The 22,778-nt window shown below is 41.2% G+C and overlaps 1 protein-coding gene across 6 annotated transcripts in view; it reads right to left on the reverse strand.

The window, feature by feature from the left end:
- Nucleotides 1-991: 991 nt before the first annotated feature.
- Nucleotides 992-22,778, reverse strand: part of LRRC8D (leucine rich repeat containing 8 VRAC subunit D) — a 114,987-nt gene continuing 93,200 nt past the window's right edge. For all 6 annotated transcript variants that reach the window (XM_082857679.1, XM_082857676.1, XM_082857675.1 and 3 more), the window contains one exon: nucleotides 992-3,918. In XM_082857679.1, the coding sequence (XP_082713805.1) occupies nucleotides 1,349-3,916 (2,568 nt within the window). In that variant the 5' untranslated portion in view covers nucleotides 3,917-3,918 and the 3' untranslated portion in view covers nucleotides 992-1,348. The remainder of the gene's footprint in view (nucleotides 3,919-22,778) is intronic.

A 22,778-nucleotide genomic window follows, 5' to 3' on the forward strand; every position in this document is an offset into this window, starting at 1 on the left:
ATGTTGAGTCCATCTTTTCACATTCTCTGCAAAATCCTTCAAGCCACGCTAAGGTGTGACAGGAGACTATCCACTGTTTCACTAAATGAGTCCAGTCTTATATGCAGAGGACACTACTTTGTTACCCAGAGTGCTAGACAGTTCTCTTCTCTTGAAACAACACTCCTGTAGAATGGCCTATGAAATACCTGTCAACCAATACCCACACAGGTGGCATGGAATATTTTGATTTTCTGAGATGGGTTTAGCCACTCTGTAAGTTAGATAAAGAAGGAAAAACTATCATCCAAAAAGTATATTCTGCCAGCATTTCCCCGGACATGACCCCTCCTAGCTGCAGACAAACACAGGAAGTACAGCCTGTCACTAAAATGAATAGAGACAGAGTCAGTTTTCCAACTCAATGAACTACAAATCCTATTTTTTCCCCCACAACAGTGGAAAGGGCAAGTAATTTAATGATACTTGCTCTGAATTTGTGTTATCTTCCAAATGGTGATATACTGGAAGGATGTTAGTCATCAAGCCATTAAATTTTTATTTTGCCTGTAATTAAATTTATTTAAAAATAATATTTTCTATTTATTGGCAGCTCTATAGTAGTGATAGAAAAATGTATCATATAACCAGAACTCCAGACTATGGAAAGACAGCTATGAGTAAGGAGAGCATTCTTTTATTTTTTCTTGTTATTTATTCTTAGAAAACAAACAAACAAACAAACAAAACTCCCTCGACGACCTACACACTTTTACTGCATTCCAGGCCTTTCAGAGTGTAAAATCTATAAAATGGGATTCTCAGAAGCGGTAGCACCAGTTAAATATAAGAAGTGCTTATTTGAGGTGCTTGAAATTAAAACAAAAAAGAAATCAGTATTTCAGCAAATCTAAATTTACAAGAGTGGACCTGATGCGCCTTCAGAGGTCTGAGCTAAAGGACTATTGCACCAGTTAAGCAAAGTAAATCAAGACACCTCAAAAAAAGGTGGTATAGTAAGAAAATGTCAATTTAATCATTTACTTTAGCAGGCAAGCAATTTGTAAACATTCAGTAGCGGCAGCATCCAAGTTACAAACAATTTAAAAAGAAACGAAGATTAGTGATTATAATTTTTCCTTCCCTTTCCCCAAAAGAAAAAAGAAAAAGATTTGGAAGTGAATGACTTAACACACTACAAACGTTGAACATTCAGTTATGTCTTCTATCAGCCTTCTATGCATCCTCTCTGTTGTATTTTTAAAGGTGTATCTACTCCTAAAATGCATTATCTTGCAATAACTGGTACAGGAGCGCTTGCAATCTAGGAAGTTGTTCCTGCACACGGATGTGCACATCTGATCTCAGTTTAAATCCCATTTGCAAAGGGAATATTTATGTCTTGATTCAATGCTTCTTTGACTTCGAGTGGCAGGGTGTCAAAAAGGTGATCTTCCACAACAAGCCCGCTTTTCTTGAGCAGGCGACACTGGCCCAGCTGGGCTGGCAGGCGGTCCAAGCAGTTCCCTTTCAGCTCCAGCTGGGTGAGCTGGGAGAGCTGACCGATCTTCTCTGGGAGGGAAGTGATGCAGTTCTGCCCCAGATTCAAAGTCCTCAACTTAATGCATTTAAACAACTGTTTTGGTAGAACGTCCACTTTGTTCCCCGTGATATGCAAATGCTGCAGGTTCTGAAGTAATCCTATTTCTATTGGGATCATGGAAATGTTGTTGTAGCTTACATCTAAGCATCTGAGTTTCTGTAAACTAAACACTGCCACAGGTAGGGATTCGAGCTTGTTGTTAGAGAAATAAAGTGACTCCAAGTTTTTGACGTGGGTGATGGAGGGTGGAATGGTAACGATTTTATTATGCCACAATTTTAAACAAGTCAGTCGTTTTAAATGCTGGAAACTGATGATTTCTTCAATTGTGCGTATGTTATTTGACTTTAAATCTAGTTCCTGCAAATTAGAGAGGCTGAAAATAGCATGTGGAATTCTCTCTAGCTCACAGTTCTGGAGTTCGAGCTCGGCGACATTCATCATCTTCTTAAGGCTGTTCAGTACCAAGAGTTTAGTGCCGTCATTATGAACGACTAACCTGGTGAGATGTGGAGCCACATCTGTAATGTTGGAGGGGACTTTGGTCAGATTGCTCTTCACGTGGAGAATCTTAAGGTGCCGCAACTCTCGGAGAGATTCAAGTCCTATCATCTTATTGTTTTCAGAGTTCAAGTTGCCTATCAAGTACAGCTCGCGAAGGTTTTTGAGCAGATACACCCAGGCGGGAATTTCTGCCACGTCGGTGAACTTCACGTGAAGGCATCTCAAGTGATCACGGAGAAAGCTAAAAGCAGTCTGTTCCACTTTTGCAGGGCAGTGGCAGAGGTGAAGCTCTTGGAGATTAGTCATCTGAGAAATCTTAGCAGGAATTTTAGCTTCTGGAATCAGCTCGAGTTTTAGCACATCCAGGTCTGTGAGGTCGAAGACAGCATCGGGCACACCTGAGAGCATAAACAGATGGAGCTCCTGCTTGTCCTGGGCGTTGCGTGACACGTGCTGTCTCAGTTTTTCAAATGTCCACTCGTGGTTCAAACTGATTTCCCTCAGTTTATTTTCACTGACTTCTGACAAGAACACCCCGAAACGCTTGGAATACAGCTGGTCATACTGGTCTACCATGTGTAGAAGGAACGCAAAATCATTTTTGACATCTGGAATGTCACTGAAACTGCTCTCTTCTCTGACTTTTTCAAAAGAATATTCCTTCAGAGGTATCCTGAATAACCAGAAGAGAGTGTAGAGGCAGATAAAACCATAAACGCAAATAATGGATATGTAACTGATGAGCAGTTTTTTCAGCATGTATGCCATGTTGTGGGTGCACTCAAACACCTCGTAACCCGTCAGGTGCTCGACTTTGGGCTTGCAGACGTGTTCAAAGCTGATCGCATTGACGAAGTTTGCAGTGTAGCAGAGGATAAAGATGAACTTGGCTGTTTTGATAACTGTTTGGACCACGTAGAGTTTATAGATCAAGTCACTGTCTTCCACGTGAGCACGGAACTTCCTCACTTTCTCAAACAGGGCTTTGGCCTGTTCCCCGTCCTTTTTGTCCAGGATGGTCATGCTGGGGACTTCAATCACGGGCTTTTCAGCTGAGAATTTGAGGCCGGTTTTGCTGATCATTGGGGTGCTGGCGCTGGGGCTCCCTTCATCACTGCTGGTAGATACGTGCTTTGGTAGAGTCTGGGCACCTGTTATTCTCTGCTTGTTTTCCTCCGAGTCTTCGCATGCTGTCTCAGACAACGCTTTAGTAGTCCAAGGAGATTCAAAGCACTTTCCTAATATTGAAACGAAATGTTCTACTTTTGAGCATGTTTTGGGATATTTGAACCAAAAGTTGCTACTGACCATGAGAATAATAGTATGTATAAGAGCAAGGTACGGAAAGTACTTAGAATACCACGGAAGGGCCAGGTGGTAACACATCTGATTAATAAATACATATTGCTGAAAATCCAAGTTTGTTTTTCGGCCTGTTGGGTCTTTCTTTGCCTCCTGATTTGGAACCGTGGAATCTGTGTGAGGATATGTGGCTCTGAGAGGTATGTCAGGTGTCACAGCAGATGCGCCAAAGGAAATCTCATTCGTCATCCGCCCATCTTGGTCTTGGTCTGTGGCTGACTCCATCTTCGGGATGTTGGTGGTAACGTCGGCACTTCCTGGCGGTGTGTGTGCCTTTGAATTTACAGGAGATGGCAATACTGGCAAGCAGACCACCTGATCTTTGGTAAGTTGCATGGTTCCTGCAAAGATGGCTACCATCAACATAACGACAGCCAGGTAATCCATAAACACGTCCCACCATGGTTTCAGGATTCGGTAAGTTGGTTGAATGTCATTAAGTGAAGCAACTTCCGCAAGGGTAAACATTCCTAGAAAACAGGCGAACAAAAGACATTATGACACAGATGCAAGTGAAAACATTAAATGAGAAAATGCTTTCTTTTTCTAGTTTCTTCTTCCAGTTTCTCCAACCAGCCATTCTCCCTTGCGTCGTGCTCCTCCTATGCATCGTTTCCTCTACCTGGAATACTTCCTCCTCATTCCTTCATGAGGCTATCAGGTTTCTGCTGCCTTTCCCAGGAAGCCCTCCCTGATCCCTAGTCTGGGTGAGGTGCTTCTCTGATGTGCTCCCACAGGACTCTGTACCTCTATCCATCACAGCCCTCATCACACTGGCAGAACCAACTGTTCACTTGTCTGATCCCCCATAAGATTATAAGTTCCATGGGGACAGGGATCATGTCCATTTTCCTTACTGCTATACAGTCAATGCCTGAAACACAGCTGATGCTCAACCAATGAAACACTGTACAGGTTCTTGATCATCACCCTTATCACCATCATCAACATCCAAATTCCTCAAGAACATTTATTCACGGTCTATATATTGTATTGGGCAGAAGAGCATTTTATTGAACTTAATTGCCACCACAAGCAACCTGGACCCAAGCAAGAATAAAAACTCGGGGGCTTCCCTGGTGGTGCAGTGGTTGAGAGTCCGCCTGCCGATGCAGGGGACGCGGGTTCGTGCCCCGGTCCGGGAAGATCCCACATGCCGCGGAGCGGCTGGGCCCGTGGGCCATGGCCACTGAGCCTGCGCGTCCGGAGCCTGTGCTCTGCAACGGGAGAGGCCACAGCAGCGAGAGGCCCGCGTACCGCAAAAAAAAAAAAAAAAAAAAAAAAAAAGAATAAAAACTCTAAGCCAGTCCTCAACATAAAAAGTTAAAGGACCACACAGCAAAGAAACTGTGGGATTCTTATAACCAGGGACATTCTGCAGCTGTCATAGTGTCAATGGTAGTTTTCAAGCACATTGTACTTGGGACAGGTTTTGATTCCAGGAGAGAGAAGAGGAGGCTGATTACTTTCCTAGAGGAGGAAGAAAAGGTAAAAAAGGTGGGGGGCAGAGAACACAGCAGTAGAGTACCGTAATGTCACACTGACCCTGAATGGTCACCAGCTCGGCCCAGCACCTCCCTTCAAGGGCGGTAACACCCGAACAACCAACACCAGCACGCAACGACTCCAGCCTCAGATGGCTTTTCTCTTCCGGCACGCAGTTCACACTGCCCACTCCCCAACAAGGGTTTTGGGCCCCTGCCATTTCCTCCAGCCCATTTCCTTTTTCTTCTTTCTGTTGAACTCTGACGTATTCTTCAAGTCCCAGCTCAAGCACTACCTCTTTCTCAAGCTCCTACCATACTGTCTAAAAATAATCTATTTCCAGTGTTAGTCTCTTCAACTAGCTCTTGAGCTCCTCCTGGGTAGAGACTATGTCTTATTCACCTTTGTATCTACCGTGCCCTATTCTCTCCCCTTAGGAACAGAGAAGGCATTGAGTGATGACGATAGCAGCTATCACTTGTCATCTTCCCTCCATATACCAAGCACCATATCAGGAGCTTTGCATCTGATACAATCCCCTGCTTTTGTACACAGCACATTCCTGAAAATGAATGTATTAAAGTTGAGGTTTGGGGGCTGAGGGAATGGTTCTATTTCCAAAATGCTACACAATCTTATAATATCCACCAGAACTCCTAAAATTAAAAAGACAGGTAGGGCTTCCCTGGTGGCGCAGTGGTTGAGAGTCCGCCTGCCGATGCAGGGGACACGGGTTCGTGCCCCAGTCCGGGAAGATCCCACATGCCGTGGAGCGGCTGGGCCCGTGAGCCATGGCCGCTGAGCCTGCACGTCCGGAGCCTGTGCTCCGCAACGGGAGAGGCCACAACAGTGAGAGGCCCGCGTACCGCAAAAAAAAAAAAAAAAAAAAGACAAGACAGGTAATACCAAGGATGTGAGGTTGTGGAGCAATTAGAACACTTAAACACTGCAGCTGCGAGTGTGAATTCATAGAACTGTGTTGGCAAGTTTTTGCTTTAATATCTACCAAAACTGAATATATGCAAACTCTATTGCCCAGCAATCCCACTGCTAACTATATACCCATGAGAAATACACATACTCATCAAAAGACATGAACAAGAACATTCCCAGCAGCACTCTTTGCAACGGCCCTAAAATGGAAGCTATCCAAATGCCCATTAGCGCTAGAACGGGAAAATGAATGTGGTATATTTACAAAGTGGAACATCAGGCAGCAACAAGAATGAATGGTCTGGTTACAAGGGCATATTCAGTTCATAAAACGTGATCTGTACACTTAAGGCTATGTGCCTTTTTCGTATGCATGCTTCAACTTCAATATGGAGTTTCAAAAAGAAATGGTAAAAGAAGCTGTAGCAGAAACAGCTGCCCTAGGAATGTGCTGGGACACGAGACTGAGGCTTTGCCTCACCCCTGCCCCAAGGCACACCCAGGCTGGCTGGGGTCAAAGGCCAGGTGAACCCGTAACCCTCTCCGGCAGCCTCCCCTTGCTGTCCATCTTGCCAGCTTGAGAGGAAGGGCCTGCTCTCCCTGGGGTACAATCTGCCACAGAAAAGAGGGTGCAGGGGTATGAATATACGATGTACAAAAGCTCTGGCTGGTAATAGTTGAACGTATACAGACAGAACACAAGTGGAACACTGCCTGAATTCCATCTAACCTTCACAACTTTACTCTAAGTTGCCAAAGTGTTATTACCTCCCATTGACAAGTAAAGAAATAGGCTCACAGGAGTTAAGTTGTGCAAGTCAAATAATTAGTGGTGGAGTCTGGATTTAAAACCTCATTTAAGCCCAAACCACCTGTTCTTTCTACCAAATTCTACCATCTCTTTTCTTTACTTCTCATGTTTGCAGTGCTTTACAGTTTGCAAGCTACTTTTCCATAAAATATCTCAATTGATTCTCACAATAACCCAGTAAACTAGGCATTACTATTGCCCAAGGATATGAGGAAACCTGAGGCACAAAAATCTTAAATGACCTTCCTGAGCCAATTAAGTGACAGAGCTAACAGAATCTTTCATCTTCAAACCTCCTTCTCTATCACGCTGTCATCCAATGACTGAGCTGTTGGCTAAGGCTTGGCCGTTGAAGGAAAGACCTTCTCACTGTTGTCCTTGGCTTTGAAGAGACAGAGGAGTGAAATTATGTAATCATCACCTTCCCTAAAACAACCTTTTATGACACTGACTCAGAATTCAAGAAAACCACAAGTCAGGCACCATGGAGGAGAAGATAGAAATGGCCCGTCAAGGAGCTCCCAGTCTAATGGGGGATGACAAGCAATAAGTGTGCTATTATGACATGGTAAGAAAATTGCTGACCTGGTTAATGCAAGGTATAGGAGAGGCACAGGACAGGGAAAACTCACATTTGCATTTGGCTAGTGGGAGAATTTCACAAAGATCTGGTTTTTCAGATGAGACTGGAAGGATGGGGACTGCGCCATGGGGTGGTGGGAATATAATTTTGGCAGAAGAAGTAGCAAGTCAATGACATAGACACATGGGAGAAATTATGTTATAGAAACTACAAATAACTCTAATGTCATTCTATTATTAGTCTAGTATGCCCCTCAATAGGTATCACATTTAATGGGTAAGCCAAGAGATGGAAACCAAGGCACAGATGGTTTAAATGCAGTTATAAGGAAGTGCCTGGGCCATAAGGCAGGAAACCAGTACTTTCCTGCAATGTCAGCTACCGACTAGCTCTTATCTCGAACATAGGACTTCAATTAATGTGTTCGTTCTCCTATTTCACCTATCAAAAACTGGGTGCAGAACTGGGAGTGCTTCAACCACTAACTGAATTAAAGATGCAGTGGCACTTTGAAAATAAAAGTTGCTTTTCATACATTGTGTATGTGTGTGTGTACAAAGGACGTTAAATACCTATTCATATAATATAGTGTATTAAGTCTATTATGATCCTCAGGTGACTTTCTAATCTAAAAGCCAAGTCAATGAGAGAGGAGGTCGGACCTAGTTATCTTGAGGCTTGATCTCCTTAGTGAATCAGGACTCAGAATGGCTATAAATGGTTATTAGGGGATTTTTTTTTTTTAACCCGAGGAAGGCACATTAATAAGTACTAATTGCGTACATACTCTGGGCTCTCCTTTATATGTCTGCTGCAAAGAACTTAAAGAATTACATTATAAGGAAGTGGATTTCACATTCCAAGACTTCTCCGTGGCACATATGAAAATCAGCTTAATATTCCTGTAAGCAAACATTTCTCATGGAAGCTGAGGAAGCTTTTTGTACTTGAACTGAAAGGGGAATGTTATTGGACTTTGGTTGGACAAAGATGAATCAGAAAATAAAAGAATGGAGCTATATTATTTTATGATATGTGATTCTGTTTCTTATCTTACTGCCATTAATAATGGAATAAACCAATAACCAATTGGTTCAGAACCCTGAACCTGACAACCTGTGAATATACTATAAAACACTGAATTGTACACCTTAAATGGGTGAATTGTATGGTATATGAACTATATCCCGGTAAACATATTAAAATTTAGAAGCTAGACCTCAATCTTTGTTAATTTTATTGCCTAAACTGACTCTCAACTGAAATAGGAAAGTGAAAGTAGATAGGATTATAGCCTAATTGTAGATACCCATGCTAGACTACGTACATTCTAAGTTCAAACATATTTTTAGATGGCCGCTATGTTATTATGATTGAATTGAACTGGCTCTGGAGAAAAGTCTTTAGCATTTTACTTATCCTCTCTAAGCATCCATGCCTCACCTATAAAATCTTGATATCAACACCTCTCAGGGTCATGTGGGTCATGTATTGGAAATACCAGTTCAGGGTCTGACACAAAGTTAAGCCCCCAAAGATGTTTGCTAAATCTGAATGCAGAAAAAGAATCATTAAGGTGAAAGCAAGCCCATCTTAATCAGTCTTTAACTGAAAATGACTGGGCCAATTTCTTGAATTTTGAACTAGCATGTAGCACTATGTTCACAGAACTCATTCTGTAATAAATGACTGACAATAAAACTTTGCATTCAATTTCATTTATTCAAAAACATTTCAATTAAAATTTCTTATATTAGGAGGTGGCATATTATACTAGAAAGAGCACAACTTTGATGCCAAAGAGACCAGGATTCAAATCTTGCCCTTTCTTTCCTGTTTATTAGCAGTATAAACGTGGTAGTGTTTGCTGGAAAACTTACATTAATGAGATTATTATTAGCACACAGAAAAAGTCTAGCATTAAAACAGAAAAATATGATCACCTACTAAAACTTAAAAAACTTGTCCCATCTGCACTAGGTCTTCATGCCCCTATTAAAAGGAAGAAAGTCAAATGGCTTTGAAATGTCATTTAATGAAAAGAGTTTAATGTAAGAAGCAGCAAATAGCTTGATTAATCAATCTAATACATACACTTCCCACCTAGGTATGAGTTCCCTACCCAATCAAATACCAACTTTCATTTTCTTTTTACAGTGTTCTGTGAAAAAACAATCAGCCTTCTTGGTCAAACTGGGAAAATGGGAGAACACCCAAGAGACTGGTGAGGATCAAGTTCTCAAATCTTACACAGAAATAAGTAAAAGGAAAACAAATTAAAGTTCATAAAGAGGTAATAAGCTACACACTCACTACGAATAACCCTTCCTCAACACCCAACATACACTAGCGCATGGATACACACACACCATACCCAATTCAGGTACCTAAAATTCATATGGTTAAAGAAAATAAATGCTTCACATATAGAATGAGAAGGAATGATTCAGTTTTTTTCCAACAGGGCTCTGTATTACAGGTATTAGATAAGTGTTAACAGTTATGGATTACAATTATACAAGATATCTATAGTTGATATAATTCTGTATACAAATAAAACAATTAGTGTTACTCCCTCTTAAAGATTATGATAAGAAATTATACTTTTAAAAGTAGTTTTCTTCTAACACTACTTTGGTTTAGATACCTCAAAAATAACTGAAAAAAATATTTAAAGAAAAAAATTCCAGAGTTTTCAGGAAACTTCTTATATAAACCCTATCAAAATCAGATTCCACACTGGGCAAAACCCATCCATTTAACGCCTGAAAGTAGAGGACTATAAAAATTTCAGAACTTGTTAACTATAAAAAGAACTTTACACAAAGTATACTTTAGTACCTATTGGAGGTTTTTCTCTAGAGTACTGCTATTCACAGAGAAAATTTACTTCAAAGCTCAAAGCTGAGAAATGTAACTCTAAATACACTTTAGTAGACCTAAGGCAAAATATCTTAGGAAATATAACAAATGAGTTAACACACCGTTGTGAACTTTTTTGCTTTTTCTTGTAGCTTTTAATTTTAAAAGTCAAGTCCCATGTTCGAGAGCTAGAAATGAGATATTATTTAAGGAACAATACGGAAAAGCCTCTAAATCAATGGCTTCCACATTTTGTTCCACACAACATCAGAGTCTCTTCTACAAGTTATCACTAGCGTTCCCCTTAACCACAAACTCTGGCCAACAGAATTTCAGAAATGCTTCAGGACCTACAGGACTCTCTTAATATACCCTCTGCTAGAAACTTCATTTTATTCAACAAATATTTATGGAGTATACTCTGTGTGCTGGATACAGATCCTAGAGATAAAAAGGGGAATAATAATAATAAAGTAGCTGTCCTGACTGAGAAAGCAGCCTGGAGTAAATACAAACAGAAAAAAGAGATAATGGGCAAATGGTTGACTAGCCCCTAAAAAGAGAGGCAGCAGCTAACGGATCTTAATAAGGGATCCAGAGAAAGCCATCCCAAGATCAGAACTAAGTGTCTGGTCAAACCTTTATAATCATAATTTCACCCAGTTTACTAGGCAGCCAGTGGGATTTCTAAGGGGAGCTTTATTTGCATTTCTGCTGCTTCTTTCCATCTGTAAGATAGAAACTTAGACCCAAAATGACCATTTTCCTTTTAAGGTCACTCACCTTCAATCTTGCTTCTCTAGAGTATGTCCGGCACATGCCTGAAACTGGGCTAAGGGAAGTGAACTAGGATGGAGCTCCCTGAAACCCTAGCAGCTTTCCATGGTCCTGGGAAGTCTGCCACATTCTCTTCCAGCTGTCTTTGGGACAGAATGCCCCTCTGATGACAAACCCATGGATATCTGCTCTGGATATGGACAGCTGGGAGCCCAGCGGTTTTTATTCCTGGCTTGGTAAAGACTGCTAGAAAGCATGTGAGTACCTTGACCCGGTGCTCTACTTACTAACTCTCAAAACACTTCTTGAAGTTAGGAAAAGATACTCAGACATTGATACAGTGTACCTTGGATAGGTAGCTTATTTAGTTAAAAAAAAGCTACTTCGCAGTTTATTAGGGACCTTAGCCATCAGTACTAAAAACGTATGCAGAGTTAGACAATGGTTGCTCATGACCTTTCTGAACTGGGAGCTCCATCAGTCTGGCTAGTTCCCTTTCTCCCTCCACCTGGGTTTGAATCCCTAACCTAAAGGGAGGAGAGTTTCTTCCATCTGCATGTCCCCAGGGCATGGCACAGGACAGGCACTTAATAAAGGTCTGTAACTGAATGAATCATGCAGCCCTGTAACAGCATTCTAGGAGAGGGCTCAGACAGCACTGAACCTAGGAGCCAAATGCTGCCACTATTAATTACAGTGACACATAAGGTCACTATTAATTATGCCAAAGTCAAAATGACCAGTTCTGACAGGCGTTCTTCAATGTCCAGATGGACAGCAGTACACAATTCTTCGGAACAGGTTATTCTGAAGGTAACTCATTCTGATAGACCATCTGCATGCAGTTTGGCTCATAATTAAACATTTTACAGGAAAACAAAAAGACAAAGGTAAATTTGTCTTTAAAACCTTCAAAACCTTGACCAGGACAGAAGACTGAGATCTGATTCCTGATGGACAGCAGGTGACAAGCCAGTGTGAACTTTAGGGCAGAGGCAAATGAGCACCAATTAAACACACAGCCAGGTGATGCAAAAGGCCAGAGAGGAGGGAGCGCCAGAGAGGCAAACTCTTCATTATATGAGATAATGAAGCCGCCAGAGCCTCATGCCTTCCTTCTCCTTGTCCGCCGGGGAGTTTGCTGCCCTTCCCCCTGGGCAATGGATGCGGAAGTTCTGATTGTATCTAACTGTGCACATACACACACAGTTTACTAGAGTTGATAAACACTTAAATCAGAAAACCGTGTCAAAGTGTTGAGCAAGTGCCCAGAACGGTACGTGCTTAATAAGATTAGCCACTGTTATTATTCACTGTGTTCAATAAGCTGTTTTATAGAAAGAACCCTATACAAATACATCTTTACTATTAGTTGTGAAAAGAAGTTTGTCTTTCATGATTACTGATAGAAAGAGCCATGGAATCCAGATGTTCTCCACTTAGCTTTGGCTTTCAAGAATTTGGCTAAATTTTATATATGTATTATAAACTTTAACTCTTAGCCTGAGTCTTCTTTTTTTTTTTTTTTTTTTTTTTGCGGTACGCAGGCCTCTCACTGTTGTGGCCTCTCCCGTTGCGGAGCACAGGCTCCGGACGCGCAGGCTCAGCGGCCATGGCTCACGGGCGTAGCTGCTCCGCGGCATGTGGGATCTTCCCGGACCGGGGCACGAACCCGTGTCCCCTGCATCGGCAGGCAGACTCTCAACCACTGCGCCACCAGGGAAGCCCCTGAGTCATCATTTAATTATTCACTTACTCATCCCTTCATCCATGAAATATACACTGTATATACTCAAGTGTTAACATGATGCACATTCCTGGAGAAAACTTGGTGAGCAAATTCAGGCCTATTTCCTTTCTCACAGAGAGAAATGTTTCTGTAACTGGATATAGAAAATGGTCAACTGAGAAGAGCTACCAAGAAGAGGAACAGGCAGAGGCAGATTTGCTGTGCAGTGAAAACTCAAGCTTCAAGACACCTTCCTTCCACAGGCCCCTTTCAAGGCCCTGCACCTACTTTTATGTCTCTAACTTGGTGTTCTTTTTCTTAAAGAGGGCTCTTCCCCCAATTTCAGATTCCAGAAAAGCCAGACCTTCCCTGCTTGCCTGGGATTATGAAGGCGGATAACACGGGACTTTCCGCCAGTCAGTAAGACTGAGGAGGAAATCAGGACTGACATGAGGGGTGAAGAAAGAGTGCACGATGGGCTGGACCAGAACGTCCAAAGGCCGTGTGGAGAGAGAGGGAGAGCAGAAAATACTGAGGAACTAAAAGAAGGTCAGTGGCCTGGAGCTTGGGGAGTGAGAGGAACGGGTGGTAGGAGATGAGGCCGTGTGAGTGTTTCTGATGGCATCAACCTAAGGGCAGTGGGAAGCCACTGATGTGTTTTTAGTGGAGGGGGGAGGTGGGTTAAGTCAGATTTGTGTCTCTGAAAAGATTACTGCAGGCCCAGTGTACAGGTCAGTGAGGGAAGATGTGAGACGAAGAAGACAGCTACTGCACTGCTCTGGGCAAAGGACGGAGGGAAAGACTAGGCTGTGACTGATGGAGAACTAAGTGAGTAAAATGGGTGGATTTGTGAGCTAACAGGCCAAAGAAATAACAGCAGGACTCAATGGATTGGATGGGGAGGATGAAGGAGAGAAAGGTGTCAAGGTTGACTCCCAGATGTCTTTTAATTCTCTACTTACTGTTCCATACCCTTCTTCTTTTACATCCATTTACATGGTTTTATTGTAACTGAATCTTTTTTCATAAGCCCTTCAAATCCTTTTTTTCCCCTCATACATCTTCCACAATCCTTTATTCTTTTCTTTTTCTTCAAGTCCTTTTAAAAAGCAGGTAGGTTATATATAATAAATGAAAAGAAATATAAGCCCTCACATACTTGGCCATGAAATCTACAAGCTTAGTTTGAAAAACATTACTTTATTGTTATCAACATACAGATGATTGACAGCTATCTTTTTGTAATACTTCTGGGGTGAAGCACAATTTTAAAACCCCAAATAGTCTGCATTCATCTATATTTGGAGAACACATACATACGACGTATTTCACCGAACATTATGTGCAACATAATCAAAAGGGAGCCAGCATGTAATACCGTAAGAATCCTACCTGTGATCAAAGCCTGTGATTATTCATGCTAATAAAATCTGGTTTCCGGGATAAACTATACAGAACAGTAAAAAAAACAAAAATAAAAACCCTTATTATACCTTTTAAGGGAGACGGGAAGGCAGCATAGTTTCATTCTTCACTGTGCTTTCTTTAGGTCAATATTAAGATGAGTTTACATTTTATAAGTAAACAATAGCCAAACAGTAGGGCAGCAATGAAGGTGGAGCAAAGGGATAAGGGGTAATAGTATGAGAACAAAACCAAATATTTTAAACGTGTACAAAGATAATCAAGAAATGGTGTGGTTTATGCGCAAATAATCTAGAGTCTTTTTCTGAGCTAATAATTTAAAATGGAATTCAATTCTTAACAAGCTGGTAGCATAATGGATAAGAACGTGGCTTAAGGAGATAGCCGGCCTGAGATTTCATCCCATCTCCACCTCTTACCAATTCAACTGTAAAACAGGAACACAAATAATGTCTCACATCACTTGCTGTGTAAACTTGGGCCTTTGTTTTCCTTATCAGTGAAATGGGGATAAAATACCACTGTGACCAGATACCAAATCACCCAGTATAACGTTAAGCACATAGCAGGATGCTCCCACACTAAATACTCTCCAAAATTGGCCCTAGATGTCCAAAAAATTGGGGAAGGTGGGAGACCTTGAGGAAAACCCAGGATTGAAATGTGGTGGCAACAGGGAGGAAAAAGGACCATGAAGGCTTTGAGGGTGAAAAAAAAAATTAATGAAGAAAAGAGAGAAAAGAAAATCAAGAAAACTAAGATAAGGAGGAGCTGACTTCAAGAGAATAAAGGTGTAAATCAAATACCGCAGAGATAAAGGACAATCAAAACTCTTAAAATCATGAATGACCTTTGATAACATAATCTCTATTATAGTGTAATTCATTATCAACATTAGAAACCATCTTAGAGTTGACTAAAAATGACCCCAAAGGGTTAGCCTTTTAGAGGAATGCAAACAAGGCCTTATTTTAGAATTAGTCATGATAAATTGGTAAACTTGGTGGAATATCACTTTTGTTCTATTTCAAAGGAGTGTTTATTCATATTCGATTTGCTTAATCTTGTTTCTAAGGACTTAGCACCTATATGTGTAACTCTTGTGAAAATTACAAATGATCTTTAGAAAAGCAGGTCTGATAGGACGTTTAACTGGAAGACTTTCACTAGCTAACATGTGCATGGAATTCATGCTCTTCTCCTTTTCCCCAAATTATAACAAACTAACGGAGCTGTAACAGAGAGCCACAGTCATGATGTTATAATTTATAACACTTGCCCCATTTATAAAGAATTAGTGAAGCTATAAAATGGAACCACAGTTGAGCAGTCCACAGTTTGTAAAAAATCCCTAAACCTTTTGAATTGGGAAGGTACATAATTTCTTTACATAATCACATTATAAAAATACATAATTTCTAACTTAGTATGCTGTAAGTTATCTCAGATGAGTTGCTTCTTTGAAGATTACATGAAGATCTTTGACTCTGGAGATTTGGGGATATTTACTTTCTGCTAAAGCACTGCATCTATTTAACTCTGAGAAAACGGCCCAAGGTAACATTTTTGAAAAAATGTGTTACATGCTTGAGTGCCAATGGTGCCAATGTATTTATTTAAGTACCTACTATTCTAATTGTAGAGATCATTAATGGTGCTTCCCAGCCCAGTTCATGTCGTGGCCCACAGAGAAGAGGACATTTTTACACGCCTTTGGGTAAACTTAAGAGGGTGAACACAGTCAGGCCCGAGGCTTTCAGCTGATGAATGAACTAATATTTCAGCCATCTGGTACTCATTCCTAGAACACTCACTGGGAATTCCAGACTAAAGTATCAGATATTGGATGTAAACTAAGGTCTAAATCTTCTAAGTGACAGAATTTATCCTTCTGAGGTATGATCATTTTTGGAGCAATTAAATCTCATCTTCCTTTCTTTCTCATGAGAGCCAAAACAGTAAAAACAAATCATTATAACCAAGAAACAACTGGCTCATTTGTGGAAACTTTACATGCAACACATGAGAACATAATCATACTGCCTCCTGTCTTGATGGACCAGTCTCACTAGGTAGAGGCCGCCAAAGTTAAGACGGAGAGTGGCTGTTCAATCATTCATCGATTCATTCTCAAACACTGTACATTGTGTTAGGTATTAGGGATTTGCAGTTGAAGATAACTTATCTTGCCCATCAGAGACTTCAGAAAACCTTTGTTGTCATGAAGCCATCAAGTTCATACCATTTACAGTTTCAACAAATATCTGCTTTAGGTGATGTGATAGTTGCTGAGAATATACATAATGTAACAAGATAGATACAGTCCTTGTGTTCCCAGAGCTTAAAGATCTGCCCATGCCTACCTTAGGTATTCTTGAAAAGATGAAGCATGAACCACTACACCATTCTGCCCAGAATTATTTAGGGTAAACAGCCCTAAAAATGACATCAGAGTAAGTATCTGACTGTCAAGAAAACTGTGATAGCTGAGACCAGGTATATGCAACATAAGTAGACATATAATTCACCTTCTGAACTGGAAAACTCTTGATAGTGACAAATGCTAAACAAAGTGAGATGCCAGGCTATGGTATAACTGGGACTCTCCCAGGAAAACCAGGAGTTGTTGTCACCCTAAGTATGGGCCACATGGGCTAGAAATATCTGATGCCGTTATGTAAGGCATGTATAAACAAGTCTAGATCTTTTTTAGACAAATAATCTGTAGATACATCCTAACTTTGCTATTTCACACTACAGTCAATTCAAAGCAGTTGATGTCTCATGATAGCCTATACTACTTTACGAATGGAGACTGACCTTTTATCACAGTAGCATGTTACATATTACAACTACTTTCTAGTAAGAAATGTAGAATTGAAAAAAAAAGGAAAAGAAATAGACACAAACCATCTAAACAGCATTTCTTACACTTTTCCCCAATAGGATATTGCAGAAAATGATAATATTTGTACTGTACAAAGTGGGAAAACGCTGAAGCTGCTCCCAGATGGAGTGCTCTGCACTGGGGGCTAAGAGGATTTGTATTTCAGCAAACAGGTACTTATGCTGTTACCTGTGTGCCAAGCCACACCCGCTGAGAAACTGATCCAATATGCAACACATTGACAGGTGACGTTTACTTACACATCTGAGAGTGAAGAATCCAAGGTGGCAGGATGAATGCTAACACCACTGAGAAAGAATCTGTCAACATTACCTTTCAGAAAATGTTCTGAAGATGGTGACAAAATGCTACCCAAAGTTGTACTAAATGTGAAAATATAAATGGCGAGTGTAGAGGGAAATTCCACGCTATGAGCATTACTCTGTATATATGCTCATGTTTCAGGTGCCACCAATTTTTACCACAGATGCATTAGCTGAGGATAAGAGCTACAAACTGCCCTTTTTGTTCATGTATTCTTAACCCTGAATAACATATTTTTTTTTGGAAGGGGAAGGAAAAACAGTAGAAGGTGTTGAATGAATCCTATAACTTACATATTGCGACTGCCGAAACCTTCCAGAGTAGGTCCAGATGAGTTTTTCAAAAAGATCACGCACTTTCTGCCAGTTTGACTTTTTAATCAACATAGTTCTTGCTTTCTGTGATAAAGACAACTAAGGATCTTCCAGAAACCATTCTCCCTTTCTACTTTTTGGTAACAGACACTCCGTTTAGCTGCGTGCACTGCGGCCAACTAGAGATAACATTTCGGAGCCTCATTTGCAACCAGCGATGGCCACGTGACGAAGCTGGACAAACAGGCTGTGAGAAGAAGTGACTGTTCACTTCCTGGTAACCTCCACATAGACAAGGCTACTGGACTTGGCCTTCCTTTTCCCCTTTTCCTACTGGCTAGAAAACAGGGAAGCAGGCACAAGCTCAGGGACCATGTGCTCATGGCAGAGCTGTCCTGCCAGCCCTTGACTGCTCACACCTGGGCTGTTATATGAGAAGGAAATATCTATCTTATTAAGCCATTCTACTAGAGGTCTCCGACAGAGCGACTGAGCAGGTGCCACAATTAATACATTTCAAATTACTAAAAAATGCCTCTTAAACAAAAGCATCTAGAAATAGAAAGGTTTGGATAGACTCACTGTGAGTACTCCTTTGTGGTTTCTCAGAACACAAAAGGGTGGGGGATTCTGCAGGAGGAGGGCTCAGGGCATGTGCAACCCTCTCAGATCTAAATTAGAAAGAGACAAGAAGGAACCCCTGAAGGGGCTGAACAAAGCGAGTAATGAGATCAGCATTCCAGTTTAGAAAGAATTCTATCCAGAGTATGCAAGGGGGACCAGAGGGAGGAAAGACTGGAGTCAGGGAAATGAGAAGTTTTACTAGTCAAGATGATTTCCAGGTAAACGCAATTTTTCACCGTCAAGAACTAGAATTGGTATGATAAGTTTAAGTAGAGATGTCTAGTAGTCAGCAGACCTGCATCTCAGGACTACTGAGAAGGACCTGGCATGGAATTACATTTTACGACTAATCAGTATATGAAGAGTGAGACCACCCTAGGAGAGTCCATATAGAGAAAAAGGTCAAAGAACCCTGGAGATGACTAACATTTAGGACACAGGTAGAAGGAAAGGATTCAGCAAAGGAGAGGGAGAAGAAAGGGTCAGAGAAGGAAGAAGAGAACTCTGTCCCGGAAGCCAAAGGAGGCAAACACTTCAAGAAGAGCCTGGAAGGCAGCAGCACTTATCACAAGCTAGTCAAGGAAGTTAAGGAGTAAAGAAAGTGACTGCTGGGTCTGGCAGCTGAGAGTCCCCTGAGAATTTGGCCCAAGCTCTCTCCGGGAAGAAGTCAGGCCCACCGTGGGCAAGCAGTAAGTGGGAAAGGGAACGTTCGCTTCTCTTGGCTGGGGAGAAAAACAAAAGGCTGGGAAAACAGCTAGAAGAGGAGGCAGGTTTGATGGAAGGGCCTATTTTTTAGGATGAAAAGGAGCAGGGAGTTAGAAGTTAAAAATAACAGAGTGAGAAAGTACAGAGATGTTTTCATATGTCTGTTTCTCATTTCGAGCATAAAGTTAAAACATACACGGTAAACACATTTCTACTGGGAGCTCTCATCCAAGTAGGCATGCTGTTATGACTACGTAAAGGTATCAAGATTAAAGGATTTGTAATTCTATGGAAATTCTTAAACAGAGTTTGGATATATATTGTTTGCTTTTCCCTTCAGCGAGCTGGTAAACATTAACCTTGCTAACCACCATATTATTTAGCCGGTCGTAAAACTTTAAAAGGTCCTTTTCAGGGAAAGTCTAAAGGAAAAAAAAAAGTGCCTTACAAAAATAATTCCAAAACTCGTATAACTTTGAAAAGAAAACACAGCCCATGGACATATGACTGAGTAGCTCTGTATACGTTCAAGGATTCCAAACAGTGTCAGGCTTTCTCACCCACTGAAACTCCCTTTGAAGGTCAAGCATTGAAAGAACTCAAGTCAGATTACACTGAAAGGAAGAAGGTGGGAAAAGAAATATTTACTATTCCCTAAGGAGAGTGTCAGTGACCTAAAGCAGCTTCATTTTCTCCTCCTTTCCCTGGCCGCAGTATGCGGGGGAAAAGACGAGGTGGGGAGACCATCTTTGGGTGGCAACCTCAGGCTGCATCTCACCATGCAACACTGAGACTTCTGCAAACATACAGGAGGAGACAAGAACACCATCCCTACCGAGTGACCAAACACTCACACACTCAAGCTCATTAAATTGTCACATCCTCCCTGAGAAGTAGTATTACTGTTCTAGTTTTACTGAGAGAAAAACTGAGGTTTAGAAAGTTTGAGTTTGACCAAGAACATGTAGCTAAAATACTGTCGACCAGGATTCAAACCCAGATCTGACTGCCCCTACCAAGCCCATAACTGCCCCCTTCAGCTTATTTTAAATTCGAGATTAGCTCAAATTAAATTGAACCCCACCCCCCACCAATTCACAAGTTATTAGAAGGAACTCTTAAGCGAAGGAGACAAAACCGTGGTGTTCAAAGGTTGCCTCACGACACAAGGAGCAAAGTCTGAAATGTGAAATTACAATTTACAGCCCGAGTGCCATTTAATAAGAGTATTACCTAATGTCTTTATCATCACCTCAGTTTTTAAACGCACTTGCATGGATTCCAACTAATCTGATCCTTACAAACTACTGAGAGAGAAAGAAATAGTGTCAACTTCATTTTTTTGGCCAAAAAACCATTGCAACAAGGAAACGGCATAGCTGAGATTAGAACTGGAGATTTCCATAGCACCAAGTATACTAGAATGGGCCTCTAATAAGTGTTAGAGTCTCACAATTTTACTTATCTTCAGGAGATGTTAACAAAGTCAGACCAAATATCCAGTATAAGCTTGTCTTTAAGTCATGAAGATTTCCTTTTTATTCTGAATTCATTTAACATAAACTGTAACTGTAATTATAAAAGTGTAAAGAAGTCATTTGGCCAGCCAGTTCCTAAATGCAACATGTACTAATTACCCATTGTGAACAGAGTATTGCCATAGCTATGATTTCAGGACTATTAAAGGAGGGGGCCAAGGGCTTAAATTAGAGGTAATATTCTTACTCAGTAAGGGGACTGGCTATATTTCCTACATTCTTAAAATTCTACTTTGCTGAATAAATTTCCTTTAGTGCTTCTGAAATGATGCCCCACTGGCACTCCTATACACATTCTCTTTCTCTTAAACTAGGCAATAAAAAAAATTGACATTAGAGAAAATATTTCTACCTATTACTTTTAGTTATGGAGTCATTGGTTTACACAATCAAATCCACCAAGTTTCAGCCTGGTAACCTATACCTAATGGCGACTTTCCATGAACTATGGCATGCGAGGAGGTAGTGTGTTTCTTAAATGACTCAGGTCTTTATTCACTAATAATATAACAACAAGCAGAAGAAAAACCAGCCCTGAATTGCACAAGCATGATAGTAATACCACTGATATAAATTACAGGTCTCCTCTAAATGACTGTCACCAATCTCACACAGAAGTTCCTGCCCAGTAAAATCTGCGTTAATTGGTTTTCTTTCTGTTGTTGAAAAACAGACAGTGAGCCAGCTCAGGCAGCATCATGGGAATTTCACACACACACACACACACACACACACACACACACACACACACACACACACACACACACACACACACACACACACACACACACACACACACACACACACACACACACCCTTTAAAGCCCAAGTGAGTACATCTAGTTTTTAAGGAAATACTAACAAGGAACAGGTTGAGGGTATTTTCCACTGGTTTAAAAATAAAGCATTCTACCCGTTAAAAACAATAAATCTCAGAATTATAGAAACAGGAAGCAGCAGCTGGATTTATCATCCTTCATTTCCTGAGAGTGGTAGTAAGGAACTCCCCCTTGAGACTAAAGCAATGGCGGGGTTAGCCTCCTTCTGCTGGACCCACACGGCCCCAGTGCTGCGGCTGCTTGCTCCAGGGCTGGCTGGCCACTTCAAAATCGCCTTGCTCACTGTATCTTACAAAGCTTTCTGTGCCCAGTCCCTACATTTTGAGAAGACAAAAAACGTGACTGGAACGTAAACACACATAGGTAACTACCCTGATCCTAGAAGAGCCTAGCTCTCATCTCTCCTAGGCTCACTCCCGGAGGCTTTGGGGGGACACCACCACACTCTGAGTGGCTCTGAGCCTTGGGCCAGGGACTATGTTGGAAAGAGTAACATAGTGGCTGGGTTCGGGCTTCCTCCAGCCACTTGTGATTGTAGCTGAAAGGACTTAGTCTCTCTCAGCCTCATTCTCTCACGTGTGAAATGGCAATGAGACTCCACCCACTTCACAGGGGTGGGATGAACAGAAAAGGAGACTATGAGTGTGAAAATACTTTGTAAATCACACAATAACAGACTAGAGGAACAGCGATATACATCCTTGCAGGAGGGGTTCTACCAGTTCGAAAGCTTTCACAAATATTATGGTTTCGTTTCATCCTCAAAATGATACATGGAGATAAAGGCGGCAGTGGAAGCGTCCTCATCAACACTATCATTGTTGTTTTAAAAATGAGCTAGTCTAGAGAAACACAATAGGAAAACTGTGTCCTAGCTCCGTAAGTGAGCATCCAAATCATCTGAAAACATTTCTGGCAGCACACGAGTGGTAAGTACTAGACGAGGAGTCACGAAAGCCGTTCACATTTCAGGTCGGCTACTCTGGGCAAGTCCCTTAACCTCTCCAGGCAACATGATTCATCCATTTGTCACCAGACTAGTGGGAGACAAAAACAAATTAGACCTGGTTCCAGCAATTGAAGAACCCACTTGGAGGCAAGGGTGGGGGATGGAAAGAAGTGACATATAAACAGATTAACTACAAAACAGTATTTACTTAAAATATAGAGTATGAACAAAGTGCCTCGGGAATCAAAAAGCAGGAAATGACTAACTTTGTCTGGGGGACTCATGGAAGAATTCCTCTCATTTGTAAATTGGGAAAAGAAGGAAATCAGACGACATATTTATCAATGTCCCTCTTGTTGCTAAAACTCTGAGAAAACTAGGCTTAGAGAGATTGTAAGCAACATTAATACACAGCACAACTCCTCTTATACATCCGCTCAGAGCCCACACATCAGTGAAAATAATTTAGGTGGCTTAAGTGCTCAATAACTGTATTCTAGAAAATCCTGAAAAATAAGATTTTTCAGAATATTACCCAAACACAA

The sequence above is a fragment of the Leucopleurus acutus genome (assembly GCF_964270905.1).
Source record: "Leucopleurus acutus genome assembly, chromosome: 2".
In the NCBI taxonomy this organism is placed as follows: Eukaryota; Metazoa; Chordata; class Mammalia; order Artiodactyla; family Delphinidae; genus Leucopleurus; species Leucopleurus acutus.